We start from the raw sequence: 22,609 nt of genomic DNA, 5'->3' as shown, positions 1-22,609 counted from the left end.
TATTTAATTCCACTTTTATTAAACATATATTCAAACTAAAATTCAAAGATTTTAATCCAATGAAGAGAAAAGATGAAATATGAGAACATTAAAACAAGGAAGAAGTTTTTAGAATGTTTTCTTTTTTTAAAAAAAAGAAGACAGAATGTGCATTTAAATTGATTCTATAAAAAATAGTTTTTCAAAGATCTTTTAAAGAACTCAAAATTTTAATAGATTTCAAAAAATTAGAGAATTTATGAAAAACCATTAATCGGAAACCTGCTAACCATGTCTTTTACGCATGAGGCTTGGTATGGTATTCATCCAAAGGATGCCAAAAAGTCATCTAAGATACTCATGATGTAAAACTATATATAGTGATTTTTACAAGAGAGTTTACATGAGATAGTCATCCAGAAAAGGGATGCTAAAAGGCAGTTTCACATTCCCCGTTGCTAGAATAACAGCGAACAACCACAACGGAAGGATGTTAAGACACACTATCATTATTCTCTCCTGCACTGCACATTGATATCAAAGTCATATTTATGCTGATTTAGTAGAAAGATAAATATTTCATAAACTTTGTAAATAAAGTCAAATATATGTTTTCAACGACTCAAATATGTGTTTCATTTATGATTGGATATCCCATTACCAAATTAACAAATACATTTACCACGTTGTAAAGTAGTACATCTATTGTATAATTAGTTATAGAGAAAATCGCATGGTATGATCATAGTTTAGTGATGCATTTTATCATTAGTTCCACCATTTGTGGGACAATTCATGCTTCCTATTGTTTTTGTGGATTTTATACCACTCTATCAATAAGCATATCTTCAGCATAGTTAGACATGTCATTTTTGTCTTGGCACATTAGAGAGTGTTGGATGATAGCTTAGGGACTCTTCTTGGTGCTTCCCACTAGTATGAGCAAAGGCATTACATTCATGTGCTATCTGTCGATGTGATTTTGTATATGCAGCGTATCAAGTCCCATTGAGGGAATCTTCAAGTAAAATTTGGCTTATTGGCTTCCCATGGTTCTTCAAGTGATGCATTTATCGAATTCATATGATGATGGTTTAATCATGTTCTATGTGACTTAGTATGTTGAACAATGTGCCGAAATTGTACTTTGTACAAGGGTATGTAATAGTAATATCCTTGGTATAATTGAATGGAAATATGTGTTAGTGCAAGCAAGTATGGATTGTGAGTTGTTATTTCAGTTGTAATTAAGTTGCCTGTATGGTCTGCAAGATGAATTTGGGGATGTTTTATATGAACTTGGTGCATGTAAGTAGCTTTCCTTGGGCAGTATATTGAAAATTTGAAAGTTCACCATAACAGCTACAAGTCAACCTAATATTGATATCAAAGCAAGTCCCCTCCTGCCCTTATTCAATTCATTTTAGAATCATTTTCCTTGTTTAGAATCTTTTTGTGTTTGAGAACATGGGTGCCAAGTATTAGATAATTTAACCCCATGGATCTAGAAGACAATGTCTAAAACTATGGATTATGAAGCACAAAGAGGGACTAAGTTCGATGTTGATTAAAATCCATCTCCAGTGCATTGACATATTGTACAAAGTTTTATAAGAGAAAAACCGCATATTAAGTGTTTTAGTGGATCAAAATCATGAGTGAAAGGCACTAGTCCTTGAAATATTACATAGATTAAACATATGTAGAAACATTGTTGTTGCTAGGGTAATTTTTGTTTTTCTTGCACTAAGTAGGACATGTTTTGAAGGTGGTTTCTAGGGTAATCTCGATTTTCTTTTGTGTTTGTTAGTCTAATTTCAAATTGCAGTGTCTCAAGAGAAGATCATTTGGTAGGAGTTATCAGCTGATCATTGAGTTGTGCTAGTTCTAAACAAACATTGCACTATGTTACTCAGACTATGTGTACTATTAATGATTATGAACTCAAAGGTAAACTTTGTTTTTATGTCTTGTACTTGAGTCTAGCTTTAGAAAAATAACAATAAATTTTGAGAGAGAATAGCGTTATATTTTGGGAGATATCGTAATTTTATCACAAGGTACACATTCTATTTTTTCTGCAACAAAGTTTGAATTGTGACACTATGAGTCACCAGTTTGTGCTCAATTTTTTTAGTCTATTTATTTAAAGTATAATCTCATAAGAAGATTTTATCAATATAAAGAATTCTAGAGTTTTTAATTGGATGGTACTCGATTTAAAAATTATTAAAAAATTATACCATTTGCTGATTGAGGAAGTGTAGTTTGCATCAGTCATGGATTCACTATAAAGGAATCTATTGTAGAACTTTGGGGAACCTAGATTTATCAGTAGATGAATTAAATAAATCCAATTGAAGCATATGATGATGGTGTCATTTAGAAGATCACACCTTGTGAAGGTCATTAGTGCTTGGATTGCATGTAATATTTGAAATGTGAGATTATATATATGAAAAGCTCATATATAAGTATGCTATATTATTGAAAGTGCTAGTATATACCCAGGTAATGCCCTGATATAAATCTTTGCCATAATGCTTGGCATAAGGAAACTGAATGTTGTTTCTCTTGACTACGGTACTTAAGGAGATGTTGAAAGTAGACAACATGAACTAGCACGATCTATATAATAGAAAAATTTATTTTGCGGTACCGAATAGAACACTTACATATGTCTAAGAATTACAATCAAAACTCAAATAAGTAAATGAAAATAAAAAATAGATTCTCACTTGCTGCTATTTTTCAAAACTTCTTTATAACATATCCAAAATTACATCAATTGAGATTGGGAATAAGAATACATAAGAGAGAAGAAAACACGTTGATATGCCATAAGATTACCTCTAATATACGTTGCATACCCCACAATGGGCCTTATCTACCAATAGCGCATAGGATCTAGGTCTTTCTTGAATCTCACATAATTGGGAAGTTTGGCTAAACCCCTTAATGAAAACATGAGAGTATGTGAGATAAAACAAGAGCCTCTCCTTCGTATTACTATGTGGGGCATGCCTCCTTTCACTTTTATTTTCCTAAGTCCTTTTCCAGATGGGAGAGAGAAAGAGATGAGAATATAGAGAGTGTGGCATGCCACTCATGAGGGAGAGAGAGAACTCTAGGTGATGGTGTATTATGATGGCCCCCCATTGAGATGTTTTATGGTAATGAGGCTAAGGTTAGGGTTTAGCCATCCTGATAAAGATTCGACTAGACCGTTGACCATAAATCATCCATCATGATCTAATTGAAGGTGCTAGAATTTTATCCGTCAACTACCTTAACCTAATCCAATCAAATATTTTGTGTAGAAAAAGTATATTATGTATTTTCTTTTATTTTAAAACAATCTTTACACATCCCCTTTGGAAATCAATTAACCCCTTTCATAAAAATGCCTATTTCAATTCAAATCAATTGCATGGCTTACTCCACAAGCTACACCATATGGGAAATGAGGAAAGTGGGGGCGTCCCGCTAAGGTGGAGCATAATAGGCCCTATGCCCCCAACAAAGTGAGCCTAATATGGTGGTCCCTAATGAATTATGGCATCCTCATGAATTTTATTTAGATGAAAGAAAATGATTTTAGAAATACTTAAGTATTTTATTTTTTTCTCTGAATATTTAAATAACAGAAAATTTAGTTTTTGCTAATTTTAAAAATAATTATGATGAAATAAAATATTGAGAGACTTCTAAAAGTTTATTTTAATATTCTAAAACCATTTAAAACAAAATTATTTATTTTAAAATTAATTTTATAGGAATCGGATTCAACTTCGTTAAGGAAAAAAAAAATTACTAAGGCACTCCAACTCTACTAGGGATTATACCCCAAACTGTCTTTCTCAAACTGTCTCAATAGTCCCCATGACATACAATCCATTACAGAGGTTCATAATTAGACTACCAAAGTCAACCAATAGGCAAAGAGAATACAATCCTAGCCTAGGGACTACAGGTTCCCCTTAGGGACAAGCCTATGTCACATAGACTTGTGAACATTCATCACAATTGAAGCATGAGGGCTATCTCTTACACATGTGAATGTAACACCCTCAATGGTGCCTATTTCCTAATACAGCTATCGTTAAGGATTTAACCATTGTCTGCTCACGCCTACCAATCACACACAAGGGCTATTATTTCCCTTGGCCGACTACCCTAGGTATCTCTCCGGCCTCATTAAGAGCTAATCCTATAAATTCCTCTCCGTTGTGCTATATGCTTAGGTCTCATAGGTTTTAGAACTCAACTTGGCCTAGCTCATCAACCCTAGTTTGTGTCTTGGCATCATTATTGCTAACTTCGGCCCCTCTAGACTGTACTCTCATTAGAGTTCATTATTCCACTATTATAAAATATCATTACATGTATTGTGAGGCCTTTAAATGGCAACAAATTCCCAACTTCTCCCACTTTGCCATTAAAGGCTTTATAATCTCTCTTCATCACACTCAACCTCATAATATATACATGTCTAATAAAAATATTTGCTACTAACCTCATAATATATACATGTCTAATAAAAATATTTGCTACTAACCTCTTTGTGAAAGGGTTTGCTACCATTTCCCTTGTGGAAATATATGTTATTTTTATCTCTCCAATTTTACCGTATTTCGAACATGCTAATGGCACAACTTGATATGCTTGGACCTCTTATGAAATCGTGGCTCCCTAGTCACATAAATTGTGGCTTGGTTGTCGCAGAGGATCCTTATACATGCACATCGCACAAGCTCAAACTATAGTTGATTAATGAACTTCTTTGTCTGTATAGACTCCTTAGCTACCCGACAACATGATATGTATTCTTATTCCGTAGTGTATAATGCCACAACATCTTGTTTCTTTGATTTTCAAGAAACAACACCACATTTAAGCATGAACACGTATCCATATATGAATTTCATATCATCGTGGTCACCTCTATAGCTCGTATATGTATACCCTTGCACATCAATTTATGAACCTCCCCCATATGTGAGCGCATAGTTTTTAGTTCCTTTTAATTTCTTAGAACTCTCTTAACTACCTTCTAGTGTTCAATCCTTGGATTTTATTGAAACCGGCAAATCATGCACATGTCAAAGGACAAGTCCGATCTTTTTCCAGATGTGACATACATCAGAGATCATACTGGATAGGGCATTCTTTCGATGGAAATTTCTCGATATCATCATTAAGGTGAATTTGCATGCTAGTTTTGTCTTCTTGTCGACAGGGGAAAAAATGGTCTTACAGTTATCTATTTCAAACTTTTCCAAATCCTCTTTTGCAATAAGTTGACTAGGAAATTTGAATAGTTTGGTTTAATTTATTTCTTGTTATTTTCATACCCAACACATATGAAGCTTCTCCTAAATCTTTCATATCAAAGTGTCATGAAAGGAGTTCTTTTATTGCCAACAAAAGGGCCATTGAGTTAATAACTATTAGCATATCATCCACATAAAGTAATATGAACCGAACATCACTCCCACTTACTTTGTTATACATGCAGTAGTCTTCCTCATTTGAGGTAAACCCTGCCTTTGACAAGGTTTCCTAAAATTTGATGTACCATTGATGCGATACTTGTTTTAGGCCATAAAGGGATTTTCAGAGTTTAAAAACTAGGTTCTCCTTTCCTTTCTCTACGAAACTGGTCAGACTTAATTTTTCTTCGTGCAGACGGCGGAAAAATGAAACAATGACAGAGGGTCCACGTGCATTGGGAGCATGCTCTCCTATGTGCGGATAGGAGCCAACAAAGAGAGATTTTATGATATGGGGCATTTCGGCACATATCTCGTCGTTTTGAGGTTCAGGACACACCCGGACAGTTTTCCCTCTTAGAACAATTACGAAGCCCTCCAGCTGTCTGCCAGCTCAGTTTGGACACGAGCTCTTCTTAGGCATTTCAACTAGTTTCTTCATTCTCTCTCGTTGGAAACTGCAATATGGATTAGATTGTACTCCTCTATAGTGGCTTGCTCGGACGAAGGTTGGCTGACGAAAGGAAGGGATAAGGGAGAGAGGCGATGAAGATTCTCATCTGCATGCGAACGTTGTACGCTTGTGTGATCAGAGCAATTGAAGGATTAGAACCCTCTTGACTTATCAGCTCAGGAATACTCCTCCTAAGTGATTGAGGGAGAGAGCGTATGGGTCACTCACAACTCAACTCTATTGTACGGAGAGGAAGTTAGAGCGATGATCTAAGGGTTGGAATCCTTAGGTTGACTTTGAGAGGTATTGGGTTGAGCGTATGTAGGATAGCAGGGTGCTATATATTACCACAGGTTTGCTAGGTCTACGCTAGAGATATGAGGGTAGAGAGACGCGGCCGTGCGTTCTCCATTGGCACGGGTTACTGCGTGGAGCAAGTAATGAGTGAAGAGAGAGAAGAAAGATAGAAGAGGGAGAGAGGGTTTTGAGCAGCGTGGTTAGCGAAGGCTAGGTATAGTTTCTTTCTCTGAAAAGTTTTCTCTATCCCTTTCGCACTAGATCCAAGACTTATGAGCAAAAGAAAAGTAGAAACGAGCTTAATGCTTCTAATTCATTAATGAATGATCCGACCCTTTTATAATTGACCTAAGATTGTTTATATAGAAAACCCACCGAACAGGGGTGGATTTTCAAAATAAGCTTAAAAACATTTAAAAGAAATTTCAATAAAATCTTGAAATTAGGAAAGACCAAAATGCCCCTTAAACGTTTTGTCCTAATGGCGAAACCATCCCTCTCTGAGGGGCCTCTCGCCATTGCCAGGTCTTGGAAGCTTTTTCGGATGCTTGTGATGGTGTTTGAGATGATTGATCATCGTAGTCTTGATGCTTGTTTGATTCTAAAGAGTTTGATATCTTTTGATCGTCTTGAGGTAGGATTTTTCTCAAGCAGTGGAAATCCGGCTAGATTGTGAACTTTTTGGCTGTCACTACAATGCAATCTATAGTGTTTTGAGTTTTTATTTTGATTGCAAATTAAATAGGAGACTTCCACAGTCATTTTACGCTAAATTTTATCTGTTTTGGTCCTTGGAGTTTGCGATTTATCTGACCTTAAATTGAATGTAACAGTGATATTAGTTTGTAACCTTTGTGATACGGTCTCATCATAATTGTCTTTTCGATGATGCGATGTTTAGATCTTGAGTTTATTGCTTCACGAAGTTCGAGATGCCTTTTTCTTCAAAAGCTCTAATTTTCGTGGTTTTGGGTTCATCTCATCTCTAGAAAAACATTGATTCTGGGTGATGTCATGATGTGTGCCATATGTCAAAATGACAGAATCGTCGAGACCTATCTTGTGTCCGAATTTGAGCTTGATTCGACTTCAATCGAGCGACATGTGGGGGTTTGTAGGTCATCTCGGGAGGTGAAGATCACGACCTCCATGATTGGGGACTGATTTTGCTGAGGCCCCACCGCAATAGTGTACGACTTACCCTTTCGAGGTAATTTGGGGTCATATTATTCTTGAGAGGTCTGATTGAGCCCAAATTTAGTCCCTAGGGGTCTTTCGACGTTATGGATGCAATGATGGTGGTCTACTACTATTTGAAGCCCCTAGCTCAGGGCTATAGTTGTAAGGTCTCTTTGTGGTGTGATAATACTTTTTCAAGATTGCCTAGTGTTAGGCTTATTCTGCAGTGTTCCCTTGGTCTGGCAGTGTCTCGTGCAGCAACAGGACTAGGTTGTCACTGACTCTATTCTTATTTGCGTCAAGAATGTGGGTAAGTCATAAATGACATACAACAACTTGCTCCAATGGATGTTGCACTTCTAGAGAAGCAAGAAGTGCAACATACAAAATCTGATCTTGTTGTCGAATTTCATCTTTTTTCGAATGCTTACCAAGATGTGTTTATTTCCTCTCAACAAATTATTTTTCTTCTCGATCATCAGCGTCAGCATGATCCTTAAGGAAGAGACCATGCTAAGCTTCTTCCTGAGGGGCGACCGAAATGGACTCTTAATAAATTGGGGAATTCTCTTAAGGCTCCCTTCCCAATGCTTCTGAAATCGTTTTCTTTTCTGGGAAAGCACACTAATAGGCTGCCTCATAAAGGGCTTACCACTCCATGTCGATGATGCCTCCTTATTGGACCAGCAAGTGGGTTCCCTTGGTTGGCTTTGTCCCAATCTAGCTGGTGGGGATTTTTTTAGCTCTAGGGTCGGAATTTGGATTTTTGCTCTGGGGCCGGAATTTTTTGATTTGACATGGGGACTAGGATTTGGATTTTGTCACTGGGGTCGAGATTTGGTTTTTGGCACTAGGACCGAAGATTTGAAATTTGGCGCTGAGGCTAGAGATTTGGATTTTGGCACTGGGGTCGAAATTTGGATCGTCATTGGGGGCAGAGATTTGATTTTTGCACTGGGGCTGGAATTTGGATTTTGGGCGCTGGGGCCAGAGATATGGATTTTGGCATTGAGGTCAAAATTTGGATTTGATGCAGAGGCAGGAGATTTTATTTGGCACTAGGCCAGGATTTGGATTTTGGCACTGAGGCCAGAGATTCGATTTGGCACTAAGGCCAGGATTGGAATTTGGTTGCTGGGGCCGGAGATTTGGATTTTGGCACTGGGGTCGGAATTTGGATTTTGGTGCTAAGGATGGAGATTTGATTTGGCACTGTGCATTTGCGATCTTTTCTTGCTTGTAATTGGCTGAGGTCTTCTTCTTTTTCATGTAGTAGTTGCATCAACCTGTTTATTTTAATCCAAGTGCCCTTTTGGGTTTTCACTTGAATTGGATAGGAGTGGTGCCAGAAGCGTGGTTTTCACCGACTCCTTTTTAGGCATTTTTACTTGTAACTTCGAGGTCACATCCACATTTTGATTTCTATTCTTACTCATGGCGCCGTTGTAGGTTTTCACTCTGCCCCGTTTTCTTATTTTCAGGACACTTTTACTCGTAGCTTCATGGCCATACCCGCTTGTCATTTTTACTCATAGTTCCCTTTGCAAGTTTTCACCATACCTAATTTTTTCTTTCTATCTCTTTGGAGGGGTCTTGCTTTGGATGGTGCTTGCTAGAGCAGTGAACACTGCGAATGGGACGTCAGGGGATAGAAGTGTGACTTTTGTGCACAAGGGATGTATAAGCACAAGGAACGCTTTTTCGTTTATCATCTGATGATTGTCGAAGTGGGACCTCGTGAGGTAGGATGCATCCGTGCAGAGGCAGAACATTGACTGGGAAGGTGGTCTGTTTTGATGACAAGCCCATTTTCTTCTAGGAAACGTTGTCAGGAAGGCAGAAGATTTTCTCGTAATCCGTCGAAAGTGAATCTTGAGAGGCGAGATGGTGGAAGATTTAACCGGTGATCCTTTGAAAATAACGCTTGAGAGGCGAGGCGACAGAGAACTTGATTGGTAGTCGATCGAGGCGCTATCGTGATGACACGTGTCTGTATGGTCGGATGAAGCGCTACTTGGGAATCGAAGTGCTTTTATGACAGCCTGTGGCATTTATAAAAAGGGGCTTTAAGCTAAGAGAACGTGATGGCATTTCCTTCTGTTCAAGAAGCTTCTTTATTTTCCTGTTTCTTTCTTTGTGGAGAGGGAGAAGAGATCTCTCCTTTTCTTTGAAGCTTTCGTCTGGGAAGTCATGCATTTTGCTGAGGCTGGCTTTAGGGTCAAAGGTCTTTGAGTGCGCCTGAGTGCTGCGCTCTTGGGTGACGATGTTCGATCTTGCGAAGGTGTTGATAGATCTGTGCTGGATGGTGGGCTTGTGTCTTCAGATCCCTACTGTTTGCTCGAGATCCCGAGAGCAAGGTCCAAGGCTGTGCGTAAGATTCGAACGGATTGTGATGGTCTTCGCTTGCCCATCATCTCCTTCATGATGGTGGGCCGAATGGATGATTTGGTCCACTTCAACATTCGATGTTTGGGTGGACGGCCAACATGTCAAGCTCAAGATTTCTTGCTTGTCATTTCGCTTGTTGCTACTCCCCTAATTGGCTCCTGGTTCTTTGCCTTCATTCAGGGGCGGAAAGGAGCAAGACGTTATTTTCATTCTTTTCATGGTCCTTTTTTTAGAAAAGAATGACAGCTCATCTTGGAAGACACTACCATTTTTAGAAGGCAACGGCGGATTTTGAGACTGGACCTCTAGATGGGAGACTCTTTTCAGGATGGGTTTATACACATATTTTGCTTTTTGGGAGTTACAGATTCATTGTAACCACATCTTTGTAATCACTTCTTTGTTCATGAAATAAAAGTCTTTTCTTTTTTGCTTGCATCCTCCTTCTCTATGGCTTGTGCTTGTTGTCCTTCCATGCCTTTTTCTCGCCTTTTTCTTTCTTTCTGCGCTCAGTTCTTATCTCGCTTTTGGATGGTGGGGATAAGAAATGGACTAGGAGACTTGTTTTGCCCCGAGGGGGTGTGCGGACCATCTGGCTTAAATGGTTCGACTGCCTTTTCAAGTTTTCATTCTAGCCCTTAGGGTGCACGTCATTTTTGGATTTCATGAAAGCCCCGCTTTTTTTTTTCTTTTGGGAGCTTGACCATTGAGGCCCTGTGTGTACAGATAGTGTAGGGAAAATATCTTGCATGTCTATCCCATGTAGTGGCGCATGAGTGTGTGCTTCACCCCTGGGGGAGATCCATGAAGTTTGTGTGGGCTGAGATGGAGTATTGCATACCTGAGATAAATGGTGTTGTTTGCCAGAAGTGGGGACGCTATTTGGGCGAATTGAGACGTGTGCGCAGGGCAGTAAGTGTTGAGCGAGGGTTCCGTGCAGTGTTATGTGTTTGGCTGCATTGGGATTGCTCAGCGTTTTTCTTGCGTGTCACTTATGCTTCCTTAGGACGGAGTGCGATCTTTCACTCTTGTGACACATCGCTTTGCATGCCATTCATACTTCCGTACCTTTGAATCATGCGAGGTTTCACTCATGTGCCATTCGCACTTCTTCATGATTGGTCCACGTGTCACTTCATTGGTTTTGCGTGAAACGTTATCTTTCTTCAGTTATAAAAGGAGTGCACAGGGGTACTTTTCTTTGCTTTTTTCCCTTGAGTGTCATTTCACATAAATGGTGCGTGCAAGCTCTACTCCTCCTCAAGGTAGGGTCCTTTTTCAGTCATCTTTTTTTTTTTTTTTTCTTTTTCTTTGCCCCCTTTCATGTCACAAGAGCAAGAAGATGTCACATGACTTCTTGATGGGGAAAGATCTGCGCAACAAAGGGCCTTGGAAGCCAATTATGCTCGTGTGAAGGACTCAGCGGAACTCTCACCTTGCGTCTTTCAATACTGCTTGCGTATCTACGATGATGACCTTAATGTCGACCATAAATGCTTTATTTCTTGAATTTAGCAAGAAGTGCGCCAAGCTGGATGAGTGTCATGATGAGTATTTGGACAACCTTGTAGTTTTGAAATGCCTTGAAGATCGTATGACCGAAGTCAGACGACTTATCAATCGTTAGGCCCTAGTAGTGGTTGTTATTGCAGAAGGCTATAAAGCATTTTTCGATGCGCCTCTCTTTTTGTCATGGACTGAGATTTTTTTTATAGAATGAGATTATATATATATATATATATATAATGTGTTTTTTTTGGGAGGCAGATTTAAGGTCATACAGTTGGGACCATGGGTGGCATAGTTTTATTGTCATACAACCAGGACATGTGTTAATAGTTTAGCGGTTGTGTAGCTTGGACCTTTGTTTAGGGATAATACTTTTTCAATATCTCTCGTTGATTAGTGGCATAGCCTCTTCTCCTTCATAATTGACCAGCACGTAGGCCATTGGGAAGGCCTTTTTCACCACAAATGGGCCTTCCCATTTTGGATCGAATTTTCCCTTAGTTCGGCCATGAGCAACGATAGGTCTTCTCACCGCAAAAACAAGTTCCCCTTTCACGAATGATCTTATTTTGGTCGATTTGTCGAATGCTCGCTGCATTCAATTGTTTTAAATCTCAAGGCTCTATTGTGCTTACAGCCTCTTTTCATCAAGTGTATCTAGTTTTTGATAGCAAAGGTTAGCCTGTTCTTCATCCGTCATTCATAGTGGAGGGCTATCTTGAGGGAAGGCAATTAAATTTCCAAAGGAACCACGGCTTCACCCCCATATACCAGAGAGAAGGGGGGTCGACTGAGTTGGGCTCGGGATGTAATGCGATAAGCCCATAGAATTTCAGAGAGCTTTTCATGCCAATCTATTTTAGTACCGGAGACCGACTTTCTCATAGCGTTGTAAAGAGTCTTGTTAAAAGCTTCCGCCAGACCAATAGCTCTCGGATGGTACATGGTCGAGTATTTCCATGTAAACCTGAATTTATCAGCCAGTTTGTCAATTCGATTACTTCGAAATTGGGGGCCATTATCAGAAATGATTCAGTCAGGCATGCCGAATCTGTATATGATATGGTGACGCACGAAATTGGTCACTGCAAGCTCAGGGACTGCCTCGGCCCATTTAGAGAAGTAATATGTGGCAACAAGTATGAATACATGCCCCGAGGAAGAAGGTGGATCGATATGACCTATGATGTCCAGGTCCCACTAATGGAAAGGCCAAGATGCCACCATTGAGTGAAGAGGTTTAGGAGGTCAGGTTTTTGGGAACATAAGGGAGTCAGTATTCATAGTAGGCCAATAGTAGCCTATCCTGATGATCCTGTTGTACAACCTAGGACAAGACTGGTGCATTCCGCAAACTCCAGAATGAACCTCCTTGAGCACATGGTTGGCTTCTTCTTGATCAATGCATCTGAGCAGCATATCGTTGTAGGAATTTCAGAATAGGGTATCGCCCACACATATCGTGTGGCTGACCTTTGGATACTATTTCTCTCAATGGGATCTTTGGGGAGTTGATTGATTATGCTGGATGTAATATTTGATAGGGGTGCACCAGTGGGTTACTGGCTCTATTTCTATGCATGTGTAGTCTGGTGCTGCTGACTCTTTTTCGTCTTATTTTTCCTCTTTAATCATGGGGGATTTTGGTGAATGGCATAAAGTTTGCGTGTCTCCCTCATCAGCGTTGTCAGTTTCGAATGGGCATCGTTCGGATGGTTATTCCTCCCCTTTTTTGTCTACCTCTTTAATGATTTCAGTGCATCTTCATTCGTCTACCCATACTGGTGTGGCCCATTTTAGCAACATTTGAATAGTTGCTACTAATTTGACGAATGCATCAACTTGCCCATTAATCCACGGCGGTACGTGCTCAAGAGTAACCGCTTCGACTTCGTCCATTAATGACTTGGCGGTATTGAAGTAAGGTTTGAGATTTTCTTTCCTTATGTTGTATACCTCTTTGAGTTATCGAATTACCTATTCTGAGTCCTCGTAAACATCCAAACACTTCAGGTCCATATGGGAGGATCTCCAAGCCTATGACGAGTGCTTGATATTCAGCTTCATTAGGCGATTCTATCTCCGAGAGGGAGAAGGACAGAGTAAGAAGGCCATTGCAAGGGGTAGAGAAGACTACACCCGCACCTCTTTTCTCAGACTGGAATGCCCCGCTAAAATGCATCTTCTATTCGCCCAAGACTTCGGCGTGGAAGAGCTCTTCGTCTGATAGATCATAGATCACTGGTGTTTCGACTGGCAGAGGATGTGCAGCCAGAACGTCTGTGAGGGTTTGGCCCTTGATAGCTTTTTGTGGCACATACAGGATATCAAACTCCATGAGAAGTAGTGACCACTTTGCGAGTCAGCCCGACAGGCAAGGGCCCGACATGAGGTATTTTATAGGGTCTGCTCAAGAAATGAGCCGAACCGGGTGAGCGAGTAGATAGTGTTGGAGCTTTTGTACCATGCAGATGAGGGCTAGGCACATGGTTTCTATTGGCGAGTAATTTCCCTCAGCCCCTTGCATCCTTTGACTCAGATAGTACATAGCCATTTCTTTTCCCTCATCACTTATTTGGGCTAGCAATGCTCTAAGTGACTTGTCCAGTGCCATCACATATAGAATGAGGGGTCTACCTAGAATTCGAGCAGAAAGAACCGGGGGCTTCAACAGATAACTTTTGATATCGTCAAAGCCCTTTTAACATGACTCATCCCATTCGAAGGGTGGGTCTTTCTTCAAGATGTGGGAGAAGGGCTATCATCACCCTGATAGGTTAGAGATGAACCTTTGTATGTAGGCCAGCAGGCCTTGAAGAGATCTAAGCTCCCGCAGATTTCTCGACAGTGGAATTCCTGAATGGCTTTAATTTTAATTGGTTCTGTTTTCAGGCCGCGATACCTGACAATGAACCCAAGAATTTTCCAGATTGTACACCAAAGGCACACTTCAAGGGGTTCAATTTGAGCTGATGGATGTAAAGTCTCTCGAAGATTTTTCCCAAATTTTTGATGTGATTACTTCTTCTGTTGGACTTGACCGCAAGGTCATCTATGTAGCATTCCACCTCCTTGTGGAGCATGTCTTTGACGATAGTGGTTATGGCTCTTTGATAATTGGCTTCAGTGTTTTTGAGGCCGAAGGGCATCACTGTGTAAGAAAAGACTCCCTCAGAGTTAGGAAAGCAGTGGACTCTTCGTCTTCTAGGGCCATCCTTGTTTAGTTGTAGCCAGAATAGCCATCCATGAACGAGAATGCTTAGCAGTTGGCAGTCGAGTCAATCAGCAACTCTGTGAAAAACCATCTTTGGGACAAGCTGAATTCAAATCACAGAAGGCTATACAGATCCTGATTTGTATGTTTTTCTTCTTGATTGTCATGACATTAGCTAGCCATTTTGGGTATTTGACTTCTCGAATGAAACATGTCACCTTAAGCTTGTTGATTGTTGCTTCAATCTAGATTTCTAAATCTGCTCTAAACCTCCGTGATTTCTTCTTGACGCGTTTGGAAGATGGATCTATCCCTAATTTGTGGACTGCTACTCGGGGATCGAGACCCAATATTTCTTCATAATGCCAGGCAAATATGTCTCGATTAGTCCTCATGAATTTTGTGTATTCCTTCTTTTCTTCAGGACGCATGATGGCTGAAATAAAAGTAGGATTTAGGTTAGTTTCATCACCCAAATTTACTTCTTATAAGTCATCAGTCGTTCACTGGCCACCATCTTCTAAAACCTCTGGGGCTTCGTCTATCTCCTCTTCATCAAGGGGAGGCAGCTCGATAGTCTGTTCTTAAGTTTCGAGTACTTCGACCGTGCGCTTGGCGAGTGACGTTTCTTTCTCTGTTTCTATGGTCTCGACGGTGGCAGACTCTGGATCAATCTGGTTAACCCCTATCATCACTTGATGTTCCTGAGGAACAACTTCCTCAGCGGTAAGTTCCTGAGGGGACGGTGGCAGCTCTTGTGAGACCGTCACATGGGAGATTTGGTCGATGAAGAAGAGGCACGGGGGTAGGCTTGGGTGCCTCGGGTAACCACGACCTTCTTTTTTATTATGCTAAGACATCGTAGTTTTGATGATAGCGAAAGGGTGCTAGCATCCCCTTTCCATCATTCAACCCTTGGTTGTTAGCTGGCCTGTAATCCATCTTCCTCATGAATTGATGGGCTTTGAGGCTATATAGATCCCATCGAGGTATGACTTCGGCATCTAGAAGAGGATTACTTCGTGAGTTTATTTGGCCAGCTGTTTCTTGAGTTTCTGGGGTAAAACCCGTTAAAGGAGCGAGCATAGATTTCAGGGGGTCAACTTCCTCTATCTTAGCTTTTCCTTTTCTTATAGCCTTCGTTTGGTCAAACAAATTTTGTGTCTGTTCCATTGGTGCTATAATCGAGACTTGTCCTTGAGACTCATATTGCTAATCAAAGGTGCCAATGAAATCGTGAATAGGGGAGGACGGTCCACTTCTTATTTCTTAGCATGCAATTCGAGCTTCCGACCCGAAGGTTGAAAAATGCATGGTTTTTTGGGAATCTTGCGTGTGGTAAGCTTGGCTTGTGAGTCCGGTATCATGTCCTTCCTTTTAAAGGAATGGGGTAGTCAGAACTTCAGGGATTTGTTAGTGAACACTCCACAACAATGAACCCAACTGCCAAATAAAATATCCCAGAATAATGATATATGCAATCTATTTTGGAAAACACAGAAACAAGAAAAAACAAGTAAAATGTGAAATCACCAAACCACAACACAAGTAAAAGTAGAAGGCACAAAAAAATTTATATGGTTCACCCAAAATGGGCTACATCCATGGGAAAGGGGTAAGGATGCATTCATTATCAATAGAAGAAATTCATAAGTTTGGGGTTTTATCGAGATTATCTCATACAATAGCAAAGAAAGCTCCAACAGATATTTCTTACCACAATAGCACCATCAATCGACTCCTCTCTTTATCATCGTCAACCAAGACCGTTGCTGCGAAGAAATGCTAATGAAAAATCAGCCTAATACGAGGATACTTAGGGTTTGTGTAAAAGCCCCAATTTCTATCCCCCAAACTTCTCTATATGTTTTCTTATATTTTCTCTCTCTACAAATGCACTTTTATGGGTCTCCATAAAAAGCCTTTCTTCTGTGAAAAAATACCCTTCAACCAAAGAGAAAATTTCAAATGGGGGTGATTTATATCACCATCCCAACAATCTCCACCTTGATGCAAAGTTACACCATTGCATTGCCAACCACTCACTTCTTTCCTTTCTTGAAACCTACAAAAGTTAGGTTCCATTCCCACTTCTCTACTTGAATAGGCTCTGTGAGCATATCCATAAGATTGTCTTCAGTCGTGATCTTCACCAATCAAATTTTTTCACCTTCAACAACTTGCCGGATATAGTGTTGTTGAAACCGTACGTATTTTTACCTCATGTGATGAATTGGGTTCTTGACCAAGTGAATAACACCCATATCATCACAAAATAGTTCCATAGGCTTGCACACAATGCCCATCTTACTTATCAATCCTTGAAGCCACACAAAATCTTTGCTGCTATATATTTGGCTTCGGTTGTTGATAATGATGTCGTGTCTTAAAGCCTTGACATCCAATTTACTGGTCCATTTGCGAACTGTGAAAATAAATGCAGTAGTTGACCTACCTCTATAGAGATCATGGGTAAAATTCACATCCATAAAACCTTGCATTGGAGTTGAGCCTTAACCAAATGTGATTGAATAACTATTAGTGCCTCTTAAGTACCGAAGCACCATTTTTTTTCTTGCCAATTAACCTTTTCGGGGTTCGCCATAAAATGACTTAGAATATCAACCGCATGGGCAATGTTCAATCTAGTACATACCATTATAAACATTAAACTTCCAATTGTGTTTGCATAAATCACCTTAGCCATTGTTCTTTTTTCTTCTTTTGTCTTCAGACTTTGCCTTGAAGGAAATTTGAAGGGGCTAGGGGTATCTTTACCGGCTTTGCATTTTTCATGGAAAATTTCTCAAGCACAATTTATGTGTAATACATTTGAGATAGTGACAAAATTTTATTTTTTCTATCTCTTTCAATTTTCATTCCCGAGGATTTGCCTTGCCAGCTCGAGATCCTTCAACTCAAATATTTTGCTCAAAGATGTCTTAAGCTCATCAATCCTAGCCTTTCCCTTAGACACTAAAAGCATGTTATCCACATATAAGACTAAAATCAAGTATGTATCATCATTGAAGAACTTTAAATAGGTGGAATGGTCATACTTACTTCTAGAGTACCCAATGCTCATCAGGAATATATCAAAAGTTTTATACCTTTGTCATGATGTTTGCTTGAGCCTATATAAGGACTTCTTGAATTTGAACAAAAGTCCTTTGTCCTTATCTATGAAGCCTTTAGGTTGTTGCAGGTACACTTCTTCATCTAGTTCTTCATGCAAAAATTTCATCTTCACATCTATTTTTTCAAGTTCTAAGTCATGCATAGTTTCTAGCCCAAGCACAGAGCGAATTGAGACCAACTTAACTACCAGTTCAAAAATTTCATCAAAGTCAATGCCTTGCCTTTGTAAAAAATCCTTTGCCACCAATCTTGCCCAATACTTTTTAAGCCTTCCATCAGCCCCATTTCTATTTTAAACACCCATTTACAACCAACCGCCTTTCTATATCTTAGTAGCTATACCAAATCCCAAGTCTTGTTTCTTTGAAGGGCCAATATCTCTTCTCCGTCACTCTTTTCCAATGCCCTGTATCATTATTTTCAATGACTTCACGAAATGACGTTGACTCTTCATTTTCAACTATCAAAGCATGCAAAGTAATTGGATTCATATATTCTTTATGCCACTTGGGTGTACGAGTTTCTCTAATAGAGAGCCTAGATGCCAAAGGCACAACTTCATTTTGATGGCGATGTGATTCTTCATCTTGATCTTCCGGTTCTTCATATTCCTCACCATGATCAATGGGTACATTCTCATAAGGCATAGTTGCACTTGATACAAGTATTTTAAGGTTGCATTCAAACTATTGGCTCTCTTGTTACATTACTTTATCATTGTCTATCTTTTTCAATACCTTGGACTCGTCGAAATATACATCATGACTAGTGCTTATTTTTTGGGTACTTGGATGTTATAACAGTATTCCTTCACACCCTTGTTGTAACTCATAGCATTGCACTTTTTTGACTTTGAATCCAACTTATTCCTTTGGCAACTTGGAATAAGTACATGAGCAATACAACCAAAAATTTTAAACTGGAGTAATCACTAACAGTTCCATACCATAACTCATTAGGATTATTGATTCCCAATGGAATTGAAGACGACAAGTTAATAAGATAACAAGCCATTGATATGGCTTTTACCCATAATTCTTGTTCTAGACCGACATTATTTAATATGCACCACGCATGCCCCATCAAAGTGCAACTCATCCTCTCGATGCTATCCTTTTTGTTGAGGATTCTAGGTATTTGGGTAATGCCTAATAACTCCCTTGGCCTTGAAAAAAAAATTTCGAACTCCTTTGATACAAACTCTCCACCATTATCCATTTGAAGAATTTTGATGTGATGCCCCATAGATTTTTCAATTCGGTTTTAAAATTTTTGAATGAACAATATACATCACTTTTGTACTTGAGAGTTTTGATCCATACCTTTCTTGAGAAATCATTAATAAAATGATACAAAATATAATGCACCTCCTTAAAATGTAGTCAGTGAAGGGCCCCATACATCCGAGTGCATATAATTAAGTTTGCATTCACTTGTATACCTTTCAACCTTGAAGGTTTGTCTATGTTGTTTCTTTTAAGGCTGTCTAAGTTGTTTTCCATAGACACAATGCTCGCAAAATTCAAATCCATCAAACATAAGTGTAAGAATAAAATTTTTCTTCATTAAGACCTTCATAACCATATCGATCATATATCTCAATCTTCTATGCCATAGGCGAAATGAAAGTTCGTCACCTTCTACTACTGAATTCACCTCATCACTTACTATTGTGCTTTCGAACAACTTGTACAAGTTCCCAACTCAGTCTCCTTTCATCACAATTAGAGCCCTTTTTTATACTTTAATTACTCCACCTTGACTAGTGAATTTGTAACATTCAGAATCTAAAGAAGAGAGGGAAGTCAACCTCTTTCTTACTTCTGGCTCATGCCTAACATCCTTAATTGCCCGAATTGTTCCGTCAAACATTCATAGGAAAACTGAACCTATTCCAACCACTCTAGTAGTTTAGTTATTACCCATTAAGATACCGATCCCCTTCAAGTGACTCATATGAGTGTTGGCTGTACTTTTATCACATACAATACCAAATAGTCGAGCTATTAATGACTCATACTTTACCTTTGGAAAGTATGAAAACTTAGTCATGATGAAAGACTAAGAATAAAACCACTTGGAGATATGTAGTGAGCCTACACAGGATGACTATGGTTCTCGTCATTCAAGTGTGCCCTATTTGATTACGATCAAAGCATGACTTAGTCTATGGATTTCAAGAATAGGCCAAGGATTGTTTTCATCGGCAATCTTAAGTTGCTCAAAGATGGCTTAACCCATCTCAGTTTCAACGGAAGTCTAAAGCTGCCCAAAGATGGCTTAACACATCTTAGTTTCATCAACAGTCTAAAGCCACCTAGAGCTGGTTTAATCCATCTCAATTTCAACGACAATCTAAAGCGGCCCAGTGATGGCCTAATCCATCTCAGTCTCAACGGCAGTCTAAAGCTGCCTAGAGATGCCTTAACCGATCGCAATCTCAACGGCAGTCTAAAGCTGCTGCCCAGTGATGACTTAACCCATCTTAGTTTCAATGTTAGTCTAAAGTTTCTGCCTCAATAGCAATCTAGAGCTAGCCAGAGATGGCTTAACCCATCTTAGTTTCAACGGCAGACTAAAGCTGCTCAGAGATGACCTAACCCATTTCAGTTTCAACGGCAGTCTAGAGCTGCCTAGAAATGGCTTAACCCATCTCATTATCAATGGTAGTCTAAAAGTTGCTCAGAGATGGCTTGACCCATCTTAGTTTCGACGACAGTCTAAAAGCTACCCTGAGATGGCTTAACGCATCTCAATTTCAACAACAGTCTTGAACTATCTGATGATGGCTTAACCCATCATTAGTATCATTATCTGAAAGTTAAATCCTTAAAAGCTTTATGGATTGTATGGCCAATAGGTTTTTGCAAAAGAGGAATTATTTCTTCAAGAACAAAGAATTCTCTCGTTTAATCAGCACCATTGAACTCTAAGCTCCTTACTTAATTACCCTTAAAAGGTTGGCAGGGATTGAGTTGAACAACGAAAGTGGCTACAACCCACTAACATCAACATTGACGATAATGATGAATCTCTTATTCTGCTCCTGCGAAATCATGGGGTTCGAAGGTTCGAGAAGCGTCAGCAATTTCATCTGCAAGGATAACTTAGCAGAATGATCAACACCATGAGAAGATAAACACAAAAGGTAAACCGCGTTATGAAGAAAATGATCACGCCCTGCAAGATTTGTGATTCAACTGAGTAGATAAACTCAAGCGAAGATAGAGGGTGAAGATCTGAAGACAATAAGTGTGTGGATATCCCTCGAATGAAGGGGAGATCACACTTTTGAGAGACAATTTAGTAGAGAGATAAAGCATTCGTTAGAGGTTGTTCCTCAGCAACAATCAAGAGTAGAGAAGAGAGTAGTATTCAAGACGTGAGGAGAGAGATAATCGTCTCCTATGATTCACTTGAGACCCATTCCCTTTTGAAGACCAGACTTGAAGGATAACACGTCCTTGCTTACATATATGGGCCAATATGACCTCGAAGTTATATTTTCCCTTTAACATGTCTTTATTTTCTTCTTTAGAAACAGATATATAGGTTTTAAAGTCAGAATCAAAGGTGTTCGGCTTATTTTTAATTCTTCAAAGTCAATGTAAATGTAAAAGAAGATTAAACCTCTGAAAGTGCTCAGTACCCAATATAAATTATAAAGCGTGTATTTCTAATATGAAGCGCACGAGTGAATTTGGCCTCGAATGTGATATCCTCTAGTTTTCAATCTGGAGCCTAATGTTAGTCTAAACATTCTGCATTTCTTTTAACGCATCCACATTTCGAAGCGACCAATGAGTCAAACCATGATCTATGTGGGAATATGTGATGGGCAGCTCCACTATTAAGTATCTAATTTTTATATAATAGAGAATTATATGCTACCATCAATACTTCATCTTCAAAGAATTCGAATGTTGACTCTTCAACTTGATTTGCTTCATTCTTATATTCACTTTTCCTTTCACCTCCCGCATTAAGATTTTTGGAAGAGTTCATCCAGTTTCTTGTAATGTTGTCAGATTCGCTTCGGACCTTCTTCGGTTTGATAAAAAAAAATGAAGCAATTCGGTGCTTCGGACAATTCAGGGGAAGACTTTGGTTTTTTTTTTTAAAAAATTGAATATAAATAAAGTATTTATATAAAAATATATTATGCCCAATTTGGGAGAATATTTCATTTTTTTTTAATTCAATATAAATAAAGTATAGGTTTACTATATAAAATAAAATGAAAATAAATATAAACATTTTAAAAAATTTGGAAATAAAAATAAAAGACATTCAATTATTTTATCACTTAAGGACATAACAAACCTTTCATATAAAGTGGATGATAATTTTATTTCAATAAAAGTGGGATAGTTGTGGGATTTTATAAAAACAAAAGAGATTGGCAAGTGGTACTTGTTGATGAGGGATGGGGCCACGTGGGTAATGAAGAATATAACACGCCCCTCAAATTAGTTGGATTTGGGGCTAGTGCTCTCTCTTTGCGCAGACCGCAATTTTGTTTTTGAATAGCGTTTAGAAATTTGAATAGCGAAAGGTAGTTCGAAAACATGGTAGTTGTTCGCCTCGCCTCAGTCGTTAGGTAAATCCAAAGACTTTGGGTGTTTCGCTCAAAGAGAAGCAAATATAACAGCACAGTTTAGAACAAATATTCTTTATACGCACAAGCTCCCCACAGTACCAACACACATTTTTATTATTAAGCTTTCTTGGTTATTATCGACGTTTTGAATTACTTCTTGATTGATTCCTCGATGAATCACCTCGTTCATTTGATCAACCTCTTTCCACAAGAGCTTATGTCTTTTATTCCACATAACTTTCGAAAGATGCCTTCTTTCGAAGTTCACCGACAAGGAGAGCACTACACAATAAGCCCAAATCATGATAATCTTATTTACTACAACTCAATATAGTAACAATGTTGTCATAAGATTCCAA

General features: G+C 39.0%; 1 protein-coding gene across 1 annotated transcript in view; it reads right to left on the bottom strand.

Annotated features, from left to right (window-relative positions):
* Window positions 1-314: 314 nt before the first annotated feature.
* The window catches only part of LOC18426835 (putative NAD(P)H dehydrogenase subunit CRR3, chloroplastic), a 46,936-nt gene continuing 24,641 nt past the window's right edge, over window positions 315-22,609 (bottom strand). The window contains exon 3 of the mRNA XM_088854026.1: window positions 315-503. Within this exon, the coding sequence (XP_088710152.1) occupies window positions 379-503 (125 nt within the window). The 3' untranslated portion in view covers window positions 315-378. The remainder of the gene's footprint in view (window positions 504-22,609) is intronic.

Source organism: Amborella trichopoda, chromosome 12 (assembly GCF_054954075.1).
Source record: "Amborella trichopoda isolate Santa Cruz 75 chromosome 12, AtrichopodaSantaCruz75HAP2 v2.0, whole genome shotgun sequence".
NCBI classification, from domain to species: Eukaryota; Viridiplantae; Streptophyta; class Magnoliopsida; order Amborellales; family Amborellaceae; genus Amborella; species Amborella trichopoda.
Note: the sequence above shows the minus strand (reverse complement) of the source record. Positions and strands in the feature narration are given on the sequence as shown.